This window comes from Clinocottus analis, unplaced genomic scaffold (genome assembly GCF_023055335.1).
Source record: "Clinocottus analis isolate CAN_PGR_092001 unplaced genomic scaffold, fCliAna1.0.p SCAF_17, whole genome shotgun sequence".
In the NCBI taxonomy this organism is placed as follows: domain Eukaryota; kingdom Metazoa; phylum Chordata; class Actinopteri; order Perciformes; family Cottidae; genus Clinocottus; species Clinocottus analis.
Genome location: NW_027175898.1, coordinates 8088410 through 8102389, shown reverse-complemented (window position 1 = coordinate 8102389; position 13980 = coordinate 8088410). Strand labels below are relative to the sequence as shown.

Sequence of the window (13980 nt, the reverse complement as noted above, 5' to 3'; positions counted from 1 at the left end):
TTTTTAGAGTGAATGTTATTCAGCCAGAAATATAGTATTCAGAGTAAAAACAAGTAGGTGCTCTGCAGATTTACAATCTATATTTATGTGAAAACAGACGTGTCTGGTTGAGTGGAAAGCCAGAACAGAAAATAGTAAACAATCACAAAAAAAAACTGTCGTGAGAGAACATTGGAGCGTAAAATTTGGCATCAGAAACGCACTAAAAATCAAACGAGGACGTTTATTTTCTTATTTCTCAATCACGGACTGATCACGTCTGCTGCCAGCCTGTATGTTCACGTCCAGATGGCTGATATACGATTGGCCGATGTTCAGGAAGCTCACAGTCTCTGGCTCACATGCCATGTCACAGCGCCTCTGTATGTGTGTGAGACACATCCTCACACCATGGAAACAACACTCTAACTGGAGGGAAACACACACACACACACACACACACACACACACACACACACACACACACACACACACACACACACACACTGCATTGGACATGAGTCCAGCCTCCTGTTCCTTCCCGGTTGTTTGTCACTGCGAGACAAAGCCCTGTTTTATGTGGCAAAAGGTTTAGACTGAGAAAGAGGCTTTTGTCAGAGCCTGGAGGCTCACTCGCGAGCATGACTGGTGTTCTGTCCTCTGTTTCTTCTCTGAAAAGTCACAGCAAAAAACTGCATGCTGCATTTTTGTCAATTCTCTTAGTTTGGTCTAATTTCAGCAGCGGTGTCACAGAGTGTATCATGTTGTTGTTCTGAGTAGAGATGCATCGATTCAGACTGTTGGGCCGATCGTAACTCAAATACCTGTGTGTTGTGACAAAGGGGCGGATCTATTTAATTCTATGTTCATATAAGAACTATAAATTGTATATTAAGGAATGTGAATCTCCACTTAAGTTTTAACCAATTTGTTGCTGCATCAAAAAGGTTGAAAAGATTTTTTGACAAGTTGCTGGTGTACGATTTATTATTCTAATAGTGATTAAAATTCAGGATATTTATTTCTGTTTATTTCTGACGACCTAAGGAATAAAAGTGATGCTTCAGCTACAGTTTAGTGTTTCGATGTTCCAAATAATCCCACACTCTGAAGTCTTGAAGTCTGCATGACCTGCAACCCAATCTACCAATAAGATACTTTTCATTCAAGCAACATAGACCAGAGCAAGAGGAACGGGGAACAATAAAGATATTTTACTGCCAAGCCCTCTTTTAAGTGTAATCCTTCAGCCGCTCTTTTTCTCAGCACAGTTTCCTGAGAGAGAGGGAGACAGACAAATAGCGGGAGAGGGAAAAGGGGTTACAGACGCAGAGAGAAGAAATACAAATCAAGTTTGCTGCTAAGATTAGAGTCTGCGTTTTGGGATCACTAGCTTTGAGCTAGATCTGCTCCACATATCCAGCATAATCCCTCTGCCACACTGTGAACACTTCCTGTGTGTGTGTGTGTGTGTGTGTGTGTGTGTGTGTGTGTGTGTGTGTGTGTGTGTGTGTGTGTGTGTGTGTGTGTGTGTGTGTGTGTGTGTGAGTGTGTGTGTGTGTGTTTTGTCAAAGCAGGGTGTTGGGATAGCGGTGTGTGTATACAGTGTGTTTGTGTTAAGGAGGAGGTATTCTGCCTCAATGAACAATGTCTTTCTACTTCTTTTTTCCTCTTATCTCTTTCTCTTTGTGGCTTTCAGATTCTTCAATGTCTCAAAAAGGAGCAAACCAAAATGTATTCAATAAACCAAACACTTATATTTCATTCATTTTATATTGCAAGACTCTCGCCAGTATTATTATGATTTGATTTGGCCTTGGAAAAAATAACTGTAAAACTCTCCCTCTAATATTGCAAAATACAAATTTGGACTTGAAACGGTGATGCCGTTTGTCGCATCATCTGCTCACCCTCTCGCCATACCATATTCTGCTCAGTGGTTTTACAAATGTGTGTAAGTGTGAATGCTTTGTGTGGGAATGAGAGTGATGGCGAGAGCAGCAAAGGGGCGGAGCGCTCTCCCATTTGGCCTGAGTTTGACCCCAGGAAGGATGGAGTTGATGGGAGGAAGAAAGGGTTTAACAGCTTTGTACAAGGACAGTTGGATCTCTCTTGGGGGTCATTCGACCTCTCTTCATGCTCCTCTTTGACCCTGACACACACCATCGTTCTCCCTTTTTTTTTCCTCCTGTGCAGTCTTCCCTCTGGTCATGTGTGAGGGCTTCCCCTCCTCTGATCCACCTCTGTGTATTTATAGCTCCTAAGCTTCGGTCCAGCAAGAGCCATCAGAGGCAGCTTGTAAACCAAGCGTCTGTCTCCCTAATCTGGACAGTTGATAAGCTAATGCACCTCTGTCAGGTCATCTGCTGCTCGCTGCAGGCGACACACAGGATTGATGACACTTAACTTAAGTAACTATTTTGTCCCTGTGCATTTATTCCTCCATTTCTTTTCTCAATTCTTCCTCCAATCTCTAACTCGGTTGTTTTTACAATTTTTCACTGGGAAATGATGGACGATGTATTTCATGCCGGTCGGAGGCAGACTGCGATTTCCTAAGTGCTGCAATTTAAAGCGTGGCATTTTTCATGCCTAGTACTTTTATGTCGGAATAACTCTGATATTCGCCATTCAGCAGAACACACATTTCTGTTATATTTGCTTCTTAGCCATGCTAGCAACGTGGCTCTGTCGGCCAGTTAACCGCGCTGGTCCAGGCTTGAATATCTTAATAACCACTGAATATATTGCAATCATAAAGAGATTCATAGCCCCGGTACGAGGCATCCTAATGCCTTGGTGACCTTTCCTCTAGCGTCACAAGGACCTTGACATTTGTGGCTTTAAGTGGTTTGGCTTGACGATTTAATGGATTGTTACGAAATATGGTACACACATTCATGGTCCCCAGTGGATGAATTGTAATAACTTAAGTGATCCTTTTGCTTTTCCTCTAGTGCCATAATATTGTAAAAATGTGTCCAATACTTTTTTATGACATAATAACTGCAGATGTAGTGACAATCCTATTATCAACAGCTCTCTGGATGCACATTTAGTCCTTATTAGCATAGCTTAGCCTGCTAACATGCATTTAACCGTATATACGGGGTGTGGGGGCCTGTGTATTTAAATTACCTCATGTATTTTAATTTCTCCCAAATTCTTGGGAGAAATTACTTTCCTGAAAATGCTTCTCAGATGATGAACTTGGGAAACAATATGTCAAATTCTAGGCTTTAGCTCAAAGCACTGCCATGTCTACTACAGCCCCACAGTGCTGATGGCATGTCTGTAGACTCTTTTCTCTGCCTGCATTTACTCATCTCTGACTCCATATTTCCCCTGCCTGTCTCTAAATCATTAACTCCTTTACCTCCTGGCATCAAATGTAATCCTACATGCCACTTGGTTATGATTGAGTCCGGACTTCCATTAAGTCAGCCTCAGACTAAAGCCAGGTTGTTCAATAAGTGTGACTCATTGGTCTTGGGAGAAATTACTTTCCTAAAAATGTAATATGCTGCGGCTGAACTGGCGCTATGGCAGCGCACCACCTGGTCGTGTGCATTCATGTATGGAAATTAAAACCAGTTGGCAAAGTGCTGTCTGCTATCTGAATACAGCAAGTAATATGGTGTGCCAGCAGTGTGGTATCAGTGCTTTCTTTCTGTCTCTGAAAAACAGGAATTGTTGTCATAATGTTGTGACAGGCCGTTTCCTGCAGCCTTGTGTTTCTTTGATGTGTGGATTTTCTGCAAACACTGGTTGTGGTTTTGTAAAACCACCCATTGTGGCGTAGCTTAACCTGGCCGCTGAACTTTCCATCAAGTAAATTGAGCTTTGTTGTTTGGCCTCTCTGAACTGCTGAGGGAAAAGAAAATAGACATCAATCACTCTGGTTGTCAGTGGATTTTTACTGGAACACATGGTGAGACAGCTGCTGTCATGACATTTCCTCAGAGGAAATTTAATGTAATTCTCTTGCACACTCTCCTTCAGTGTGCATATGCATATCCTGGTCATATATGAAAGTGTGCAGTGACGGAGTGAGTCAGCAAGAAAGCCAGACGGCTCAGATCAACACACGGCGGCAGCAGAAGATATTTTACACATGAGGTTGCCATGCGTCGCTCCCCTCCGTAATGATCGGAAGCATTTACTCTGGACTGTTTTAATCCTTTTACTACTTCAGTTTATTGATCTTTGCGGTTGAGAGTGCGGAAGAGGGTAAATGGGTCAGAGCATATGTGGACACTCCAGTGTTCATTATTGATGGCAATGAGGTCAGTAAATGACTCAGGAATAAGGTGCCGATGAACGTGGGGGCAGTGGTTATTTTAGAGCAGGAAAAATGAGCTGAGGACACTGCATGTTTTCTATTTGCCCTTCATTGAGTTCCTGGCTGAAGTGATGGATAAGCGGCAGGTGGTCCTGCCAAAATGACATTGCCTTGCAGAGGAACGTTAAGGGGAGCAGCGTGTCACGATGCATTAGAGCGACTCAGGGGATCCGTCTCGGAGTTGTGACCCAGCCACATATTGAGCAGATAATGAACCGGGGACAGAAAAAGACATCCAGAGAGAAGCTGCAGAAGACTGACAGAAATGAAGTAATTTAAGCAGCCGGCTGACAGGTGTGAAGAGAGCACTGGAGCGAGAGGAGCCTGGTGGGGTGTAATCATCTGCTTTGGTGGAGATGAAAGTGTGACACGAGTGTCCGGCGGTGTATGTGGTGATGGATTTGTTATTAAGTGAAGATTGACGTCTTACTGATTCTCACTCTCTGGCCAGAGATCTGGCGACCTGAGAGAAAATGCAGCTGACGCAGGTCTGTGCTGTGGTCACATGGGTGTGACACCATTATCAATCAATACACATTCTTCTGTATGAAACACAGAACGAATGCCCCGACTGACCTTTTCTGATGTCCGTCTTGCTTGTGAACGCATTAAAGGGGTGTTAACTCGCCCCCAGAAGGGTTGAGCAGGGTGCAGGGTGACAGACGGAGGATGTCAACGCAGAGCCGGGGAATCATGGCCGTGACAGCCAGTCATTGTACCTCAGTGACTGGTGTCATGCTCTCATTGTGTCCGTGTTGGGAGCAGACCCACAACAGATGCTGAACAAATAATAGACGCTGTTGTTTTTGCTCACTGATGATGTCACGGCTCGGATTTTATATTAAGCTCCTCTCCACACCTAATGCTCTGTGATCTCACAGATGATGTCACAGTTTCTAAAGTAACAGCTTGGTCCTTGACCTCCCCGATGCTGTGCCGGCTTTATCGTAGAGAAAACATGGTTATACTTGGTTGTGAAGTCTGAGTTTATCAGATATCTAGATGACATATAACCCTCGTTTAAACAGTATTCTAATGAGGGTATTTCCTTTTTGAAATATAGTCCTTTAATAACTGTGATTCCGTGTCAGGGAGCATCTTTATCTCTGGATAGTCGATCACATTCGCAGGTGATGAACAGGGGCTGCTTCGAACAGAGCGTCTCAGGTGAGCAGAAAGTTATTAAGATCCTCTGGAAAGGGCTGTGTGTGTTCAGATGAAGCAATATTGGTGTTATGACACAAAAAGGCCTTTCCTTATTGTAGAAATGTGAATTCATGAGCATATTATACTTTACTGTTGGAAGTGTAATGTATTAAATTATGCACCGGCTGTTTTCATCTGCCACTGTTTGTCCAGATGTGGAGTTTTCATTATCAATCTCAGTGGCGGGCCGGTGCACTGTCAGTGTGAAGCAGTGTGTCTGAGAAATCTTTCTTTATGTGTCCAACAAGCTATTAATCACAGGAAGACACCACTAATGGCTATGACAGTGACTAAAGGGGCAGCGTTGTGTGTGTATAATATGTGTGTGTACACGTGCACTATAGCGGGTGTGCTTCTGTGTAACAGTAATGTCTGTTCTGAATCTGCTCAGATTTTTTTTTCAGCCACAAGGATCAAGTGTCCCATTTGCTTAATGCACCAATTTACCATCCTGCCCCCCCCCCCCACCCCTCCCACCCCTCCAACTAAAACAATTCATAACCAGCAAACAGGCATGAGGATTTTGCTCACTAATGGGATTCATCCACTCATAAACTAATTTGTGAAATTGCCTCTCCGGCATGTTCTGCCAATTAAATTAAAATGACTTCATTGGACCCTGTGGGATTATATACTTCTGGATACTTGTTATGATGCATAAAAAGTGTATAATGGTCTTGCAAACACACGAGACTCACGTTCCTCATCATTTCAATAATTATTTACACATAAAAATGTAATGTTTTTGCCTAATCTACTGTATATTAATCTTTTGTCACGTGAGACGAGCAACAAACATCTGTATTGCACTTCTTCCATGAAAAAAAAAAAAACTTTCACGGGTTTATGTTCTATTAAGTTTTTATGTCTTGTGTCCCAAGGGTGTCATTGCAATGATTAAAATGATGTTGGTAATATTAATACAATACGGTCTGAAATGATCTTTTAATCTACCAGCTATGGCTCTGGTCAGGTACGTCCTGAATCTCCTGAGCAGCTTTTGTTTATCACACAGACTCAAAGGCTCATCACACCACTTTGTTTACACCAGAAATGTATATTTCACAGATTCAGTGTGGTGTAAACACTCTCGTACTTTATTGTTTAAGAACGTATTTTACAGAAGCCAAGAGCTCCATCAGATTTACATAATGTTACCAGGCAGTCGAGGTTCAGCTCAGATTCTCAGAAGGACCACAGACTGCAGATCTGCCTAATCACCAGATGCCTGCTCACTAATGCATAATGCATCAGACTGTTATTACAAGTCAGCAGGGAAACACAGCAGCGATTTACATTAATATTTCATCAAGCCACTGTGACATCAAAGTTTTAATGGAAACCCTGTGTGTGTTTGTGTGTGGGTGTTATCCTTAATAAAGTGGACCCTGATGGCCTGTGCTTGGCCTCCATCGGGTGTCAGGTGGAGAGGTGATAATAACGTGTTAATGTTGGTTAAAGTCTGTCTGTTTTTTGAGTTTAAACTAACAAGCTCATGTATCAAAGTTTGAAGAGATGAGCTCTTTGAACCATGCAAGAGAATAGCTTTCACAAAGAGTCTGAACATATTTAAGCAGAAAAGTGAGCTCATGGTTTGAAAGGAGTTTGTTGTATTTATTTTTCATCCAAGGCTTTGACCTTTTCTTTTTCTATCATTTTTGTCTCCATCTGCATGAAAGGTTTGAAGACAGTTAATAAAACTAAGGACCCCAACATTTTGAGAGGCTTTTTAGGGGATGATGATACATTTTTACAAGAACACAGTCAACATTTTTTTTTGACTAAACAGGACAATTTTCCAACAATTATCCCGATAATGTCATTGTCAAAGAGTCTAAAAGACAGAAAAAATGAACTTGTTAGAAAAGGATGTTAAGAATAAGCCCTTTGATGCTAAACTAAGCTAAACATCATCTGGTTATAGCTTCATATTGAACACACAAACATGAGAGTGGTATCCTTTTTTTGTGGAACTATTGTTTCTAAGAGAATATGATATTACCAACTCTTTTTGCTGTGAACAACAGTGGACAGCACTTACATTTGATTAAAAAAAAACGCTGCATGTTGGTCTTGTGACATTGTCCTCATCTCTGACGGCTCCCCGTGTTTCCTCAGATGACAGTGCGTCAGCAGCCAGCAGTATGGAGGTCACCGACCGCATCGCCTCCCTGGAGCAGAGGGTCCAGATGCAGGAGGACGAGATCCAGCTGCTGAAGTCGGCTCTGGCTGACGTGGTGCGAAGGCTCAATGTGTCCGAGGACCAGCAGGCCATGGGCTCACGCAGAGGACCCACCAAAGGTAACATGCTTTTTTAATGGCTTCTTCAGTTTCTTCTTCTGGAGGGTTCAGAAACGGGATCAGCAGCTGTTCTGACACACTTTCTTTTGGTGGTAGCCTTTTCTCCTTTTTCACTGTCTCTCTCTTTCCTGATGATGTTTCCCTTCCTTTAAAATCCAGCTTACTTTCTTCCTCTTGCTCTTGTCCTCCCTCCCCTGGACTGTGTTGTGTCGTTGAACGTGCTGTGCGTTATGTGTATAGATGCTGCTTTGATGAGAAAGTCTCCATCAGCAGACAGCAATGTTGAGAAGCCAGGTAGGCTGACTGTGGAGTCTGTCTGCACTAACCAGGCTTGGTGTTTACAAAAGACACCTTTCAGTCACTGCCTGCTAGTGTTATGTTGTGTTAACAGTGTAGTATTCCAACACACAGCTACTTCTGCACTGCACTGCCCGAGGTCAATGACTGATTATTGTCAACCAGGGGAACTTTGTCTGGACTGCATTTAGTCCAATAATAAATTGATCATTTCAATTCATCCATGAACAGTTACAAAGTGTAAAAAAGCTGCAATGTGCAGCATGTTTTGTGTTTACCTTTGTGTATCCAACCTTTCTGTTAAAGGACAATCCCCCTCAACATCATGTTCTCCATTTAACAAGAAGGAGCTGTTGTCAAATGTTTTTCTTCTGAAAAATTAAACAGTTTGTCCTTGTTTCCAGTCTTTATGCTAAGCTAAGCTAACCAGCTGTTGGCTGTGTCCTTATCTTGAACCGACTGGCATGAGTTGTATCAATCTTCTAACATAACTCTCTGCAAGCAAGTGAATAAGCGTATTTCCCCAAATGTAAAACTGTTCCATTAAGTTAAAGTTAGAACAACTTTTACAGGTAAAAGACACAACTCTTGTTATTAATCCAATTAATATCGGCTGAATGCAGCCTCTTCTCATCTTCTCTCTGAGGAATGTAGGAAGGGGAAAGTAAAACAATTAAAACACAATACATCAAGGAATAAGAAAGCACTGCATGTGAAATCAGCCAGACATCATGCCTTTTTATGATGAAACAGAAAGCGATTATGATTCTGAGCTGCTGCCAGTTTCCGTCTCTGGAGTGACTGAACGAATGCAGTTTTAGTTTGATTTGATTCGGGAGCTGAAGGATGAGTCAGACTCGGATCTGCTTTCTCTTGTTGTTCTTCACATTTAGCTGCAGGGACTCAGCAGCCTGATCCCCTCTACTGAAGCACAATAGTCTGTGTTATAAAGCTTAGCCTTTAACACACACGCATAAGGACAATCATGGACACACACATAAACACACACATTCATCTTCGTTAACATGCTAACAATATTACAACCTCAATTTGCCCCAGCTGCATAATTACAACATGAAAGATAGCAGTGTGTGCGTGTGTGTGTGTGTGTGTGTGTGTGTGTGTGTGTGTGTGTGTGTGTGTGTGTGTGTGTGTGTGTGTGTGTGTGTGTGTGTGTGTGTGTGAGTGAGTCTGTCTGCTGGATGAAACAGGGTCTATTAAATATGTATGACTGCAGATATAGCTGCAGCTTGAATTTGTTATTCTTCGGCTTGTCATGTGTGTCCTGCTTGTGTTTGTGTTATACATCATCTGTATGGAAATGTGATGGAAACAGAACAATATTCTCAATAAACTGAGAGAAAAAAACACGTGTGAATTCACATTTGTGTTACATTGAGGATTTCTCTGGTGTTGGACTCTCATGTGTCTTATGAATTATAACATATTTAATGCAATTATTTAATGTCTCTTAAACTCACTGAAGAGCATGATATTATTGCAGAGGGAGTATTTTATATGTGGAGTTTTTAAAGAGGCAACAATAATTAGTAGTTGATGCATCAAGTAAAATTACATCAAGCGTCAGGTTTTCCTTTCATTTTTCAAGAAGAAGAAAGTGTTCCTTCTACTCTGCACTCAAGTGAACAGAACACTGGGATCCATCATCAATATATATTCATTTTTCATTTTTTTGTGGCAAATAAAACATGTTATGACTCTCGTTTGAACCATATTTGCTTGTGACACTGACTGGAATAACAACAAGTGAACTGTGGGGAACTTTAAACCCAATAATGCTCTTAATGTTGTAGAAACATGCATAAATAGAAAGTGATGTCATTAAACTTGGTCCCCCAGTGCATGATGGGAGGCTTTACACTACTCGTGCCTTTGTTTGTACACCAATGTTTACCTCATCTCACTAGTTATTAAAATAATTAAAACAGCAGGGTATATAATGTGTTTCCCATGCTGTTGAGTAGAAGTCTGTCTGTCTATTAGTGAATGTGTTATTTACTCAACCTGCTGCTGATCTTGTGTCCAGCTTTTTATCTTTATTCTGAACATGTCAGTTGTTGTCCTTTTCCTTGCAGCCAGACCAATGATTGCCACCCTGCCGCTGCGGCCCACGGTAAACAACGGGACCATCCTACCAAAGAAAGGCAGCGGCACTCTGCCCTCCCCATCTGGATCCGGATCCAGGAAGGACAGCAGCACTTCAGCCAGCAAGAGGTGAGGAGAAGAAGAAAGAATGCTGACGAAATAAGTTTGTAAATTATATATATATATATATATATATATATATATATATATATATATATATATATATATATATATATATATATATATATATATATATATGTATATATATATAATTATATATGTATTAATATATATATTATATATGTATAATATATATAATATATATAATATATATATATGTAATATATATATATATATATATATATATATATATATATATATATATATATATATATATATATATATATATATATATAGCCTGTTCTATATCCTATTGCTTTATTTTGTGTCAAGTCGAGTGTCTAGTATAAATGTTTAAAGTTTAGTGTTGTTTTATTGAGCCTTCAGCTCTTGTTAACACTGTTCTACGTGTGTTAAATCCAGAGCTGCATGTATGCCATGTAGCATGTGTCTTTAGAGACATTTTATTTGGCCCGAGACATTTTTCAGTCATGTCTGTCTGTGCCATGTCAGATCATTCAAGCCATACATCTTCACGCATCTGGCTTTTTATCAGCCAAAGCGACTGACATTTAACAAGTCTGTTAAACAGAGAAACGGTCGTGCCATCTCGGCTTCTCTGGCGTGTGTGTGTGTGTGTGTGTGTGAGTTTATGCATGTGGAGCACAGGTTATCAATCTTGTCTGTCAGGGAAATAATAGCCGTTTTCCATCTCTGGATGACATTACCATAATCAGATGAAGCTCAGCAGGCAGCAGAGACCAGCTCCAATCCAAGCAGCTGTTGACTTCCTTGTGGCCTTTTCAGTCTGTGGAGTTTTATTTCTGTTTGGTCTTGTGTATTTCCTTGTTGTTCATGCCGTTTTTTTGTTTGTCTCTGAATTGTTTCAAGCTCTTTCAACTTCATGATTACTTATATTTGTATTTCACTTTTCAATTACTTCTTTCGCACCTTCTCAACTATAGTTTTCGCTTGGTGACATTGTCCGAGCCTGTTCAAGTCAATTTGTGTTACATATTCTTTGTAAGATCTAAATACTTTTGTCCTGTTTCATAGCCTTTTCCACAGTAACTAGAACACATTACAGTGGATGAATAGGCAAACTTTATTTTTTTCATGTATTTATTGGCATTGACACATTTTAAAATATTGAATTCTGCTGAAAAATACTATAGTGAGGCAACAAAATACCAATGTTTCTTCCAGATTCTTTAAACTTTGTTATTCACAGACAAATACAAATCACATGACCTCGGTGTCTGCTTGGACTTGAATGAAGCTAATGAATGACTATTTTTGCGGCTGTGCTGAATAGATGGTTTGATATTTTGACAGAATGTTAATCGTCTTATGGTCATCCTCTTGGCGTGAAATTGCAGCAGTTTCCTTTTTGTGAGAATCTCAACCCTCTTCAAAGATACTTTTGATCAGTATGGATGTAATGCTTACAGTTTGAGTGAATAGCCACCCGTTGTCTCCTCTGTCGTGTCCTCTGTTCATCTTTATGTATTGTCCTTATGTAATCTGCTTGTCCGCCCTCTTGTGCTGTGTCTCTCTGATCACATGTCCTTTCCTACTATGATGTTATATCCTGTTTATGTCCTGTCCACCTTCAATGTGATGTCCTGCAAATCCGTCCAGTTTGTTCTCTCTGTCTCGCTCGTCCAGATTTCTCTACCTGCCCCTCAGGTGAGAGGATCACCAAGTGACTCGTCACGATATAACATCATCGCTGCATCGCAGCTCCGATGCATGCTAACCGTTACATTCCGTTATTAAATCATCTCTAAATTAATGATAATTGTGACACTCCCCTCATTGCTAATATTCCCTTTTTGTTGTTTAAGTCATCGTTCTTTGTTTGTGTTGTTTACAGTGTGTGTCTGGGATTAGTATAAACTGCAGATTGGCCACAATCGCATCAGTGTTGGCATACACACAACAGCCTTCCCCAATGCCCTGTGGCCCAATTACTATGATTCTTCGTGGGATAACACCGCAAACAACAGTTTCTATTCTGCGCTTTACTGAATAAACACACACTGGCTCTCCAGAAGGGATAACGGCCACCGGCCAGTTTTAGGATTTGAATAGACTTGTCTCCCCTGGGGTGGATTAGGTGACTGGCCTACTGGCTATTGGATTGCTGATGGAGCCTTTTCATTGTTAGAAATGGGCATGCTGTCTGCACATCCAATATGCAGATTCGCACAGGTCTGTACTGACATTTTATTATTGTGGTGATGATCACCAGAGTGTGTAAATTGTTGGGGGAAAAAATAATATCCACATGTGTTTGTGTCTCTTTTGCTTTAATGCAAATTATTTCTCACACTGCTGCAAAATCTCAACATTTGAGACTTTTTTCTTTTCATATATGTGAAGCAATGTGAAATGAGCTCTGAGCTGAATTATGAAATTAATAAATCTTCCTTGTACGTGCTTTCAAAAGTTCTTTCTGGGCTGAAAACTTGACCACCGAGCAGTTTTAGGAAAGCAGCGTCAGATAGTTTTATGACTTATTTCTTTCTAATCTCTCTTTGTCCACATCTCACTTGCCGCAGCACGGTGAGGAGAGCCAACTCAAACGAACATGTGGGGACTCTGACGCGGAAAGATTCGGGCGACTCCAAGGGCAACCGAACTCGTGCCGGATCCACCGGCAGCAACTCCAGCGGCAAAAGAAGTGACGGGTAACAACGAACATCTCGTAAAACCAGCATTGCCCATTTAGAGGCTCACACGGTCGTCTTGTAGTTTGACACCAGAAAAGATACTGATTTCCTTTCGAAGCACTTTCACATCAAAAACATACAACAATGTATCCGAGGCGGGATGCTGAATGACGGCTGTCTGTTTACTCATTTACTTTGCAGAAAACAGAGGGATCCAGTGTTCAATGCAGGTAAGATCTAGCAGCACCTTCATGGCTCAGCAGCCTGACATCTGTGATGGTTTCATGCTATGACACAAAGCACCGAGAGACAGTAAACACCACATGCTCAGTAGTGTGCCAGGTAATAGTCAAGGCATTCTCTCTAAACGCAGAAATACTTGTCAGTGCCTTGAACTGACACACAGAGGACCACAGAAGCTACTCAACATGTCGCTGTGTCTTAAACATTCATCCTTCCCATGATCCTTTCCTTCACAAGTAACCCGTCCACTTCATCCATTACTGCATCTTAACATCCAATCCTCCATTCATCTTTCCTTTTTAATAAGTTGTTTTTGCTCTGTTTAATTGAACTTCAGTTGTGTACGAGTTTGGCATAAAAGTACAATATATTGTAGCCAGCAGCGTAAGCTTCAGAGAGCTCCATGTATTTATCAAAATAGAAAGCAGGAAACAAACAGTAACAAGATAATGGACTGAATATGAAATACATCGGTATTGATTACAATATCTCTCTCCAGTATGGTATGGATTTTTGTGTAAATTGAACTGCAGTTTTTCATTTTGTTTAAACACCTGCTTGAGTTCTCTTCAGTTCAAGCTGCATCCAAACAACGTGTAGAGCTCAATAACACACTTCTTCAAGCAAACTACTTTAGTATTGTTTTCTTTGAACTTTAAATCTAATTATAGCAAATATGATCTACATATAAAACAGAGTAATAGATATTCA

General features: G+C 40.9%; 1 protein-coding gene across 8 annotated transcripts in view; it reads left to right on the top strand.

Moving 5' to 3' along the window:
* Positions 1 to 13980, top strand: part of eml1 (EMAP like 1) — a 47463-nt gene that overhangs the window by 21836 nt on the left and 11647 nt on the right. For 4 of the 8 annotated variants that reach the window (XM_068579811.1, XM_068579808.1, XM_068579807.1 and 1 more), the window contains exons 2-7: positions 7646 to 7828; positions 8069 to 8122; positions 10222 to 10360; positions 11993 to 12040; positions 12916 to 13044; positions 13228 to 13256. In XM_068579811.1, coding sequence (XP_068435912.1) covers positions 7646 to 7828; positions 8069 to 8122; positions 10222 to 10360; positions 11993 to 12040; positions 12916 to 13044; positions 13228 to 13256 — 582 coding nt within the window. Of the gene's footprint in view, positions 1 to 5287; positions 5489 to 7645; positions 7829 to 8068; positions 8123 to 10221; positions 10361 to 11992; positions 12041 to 12915; positions 13045 to 13227; positions 13257 to 13980 lie in introns of those variants that run through there. The other 4 variants (XM_068579810.1, XM_068579813.1, XM_068579812.1 and 1 more) reach the window with 4 other exon arrangements.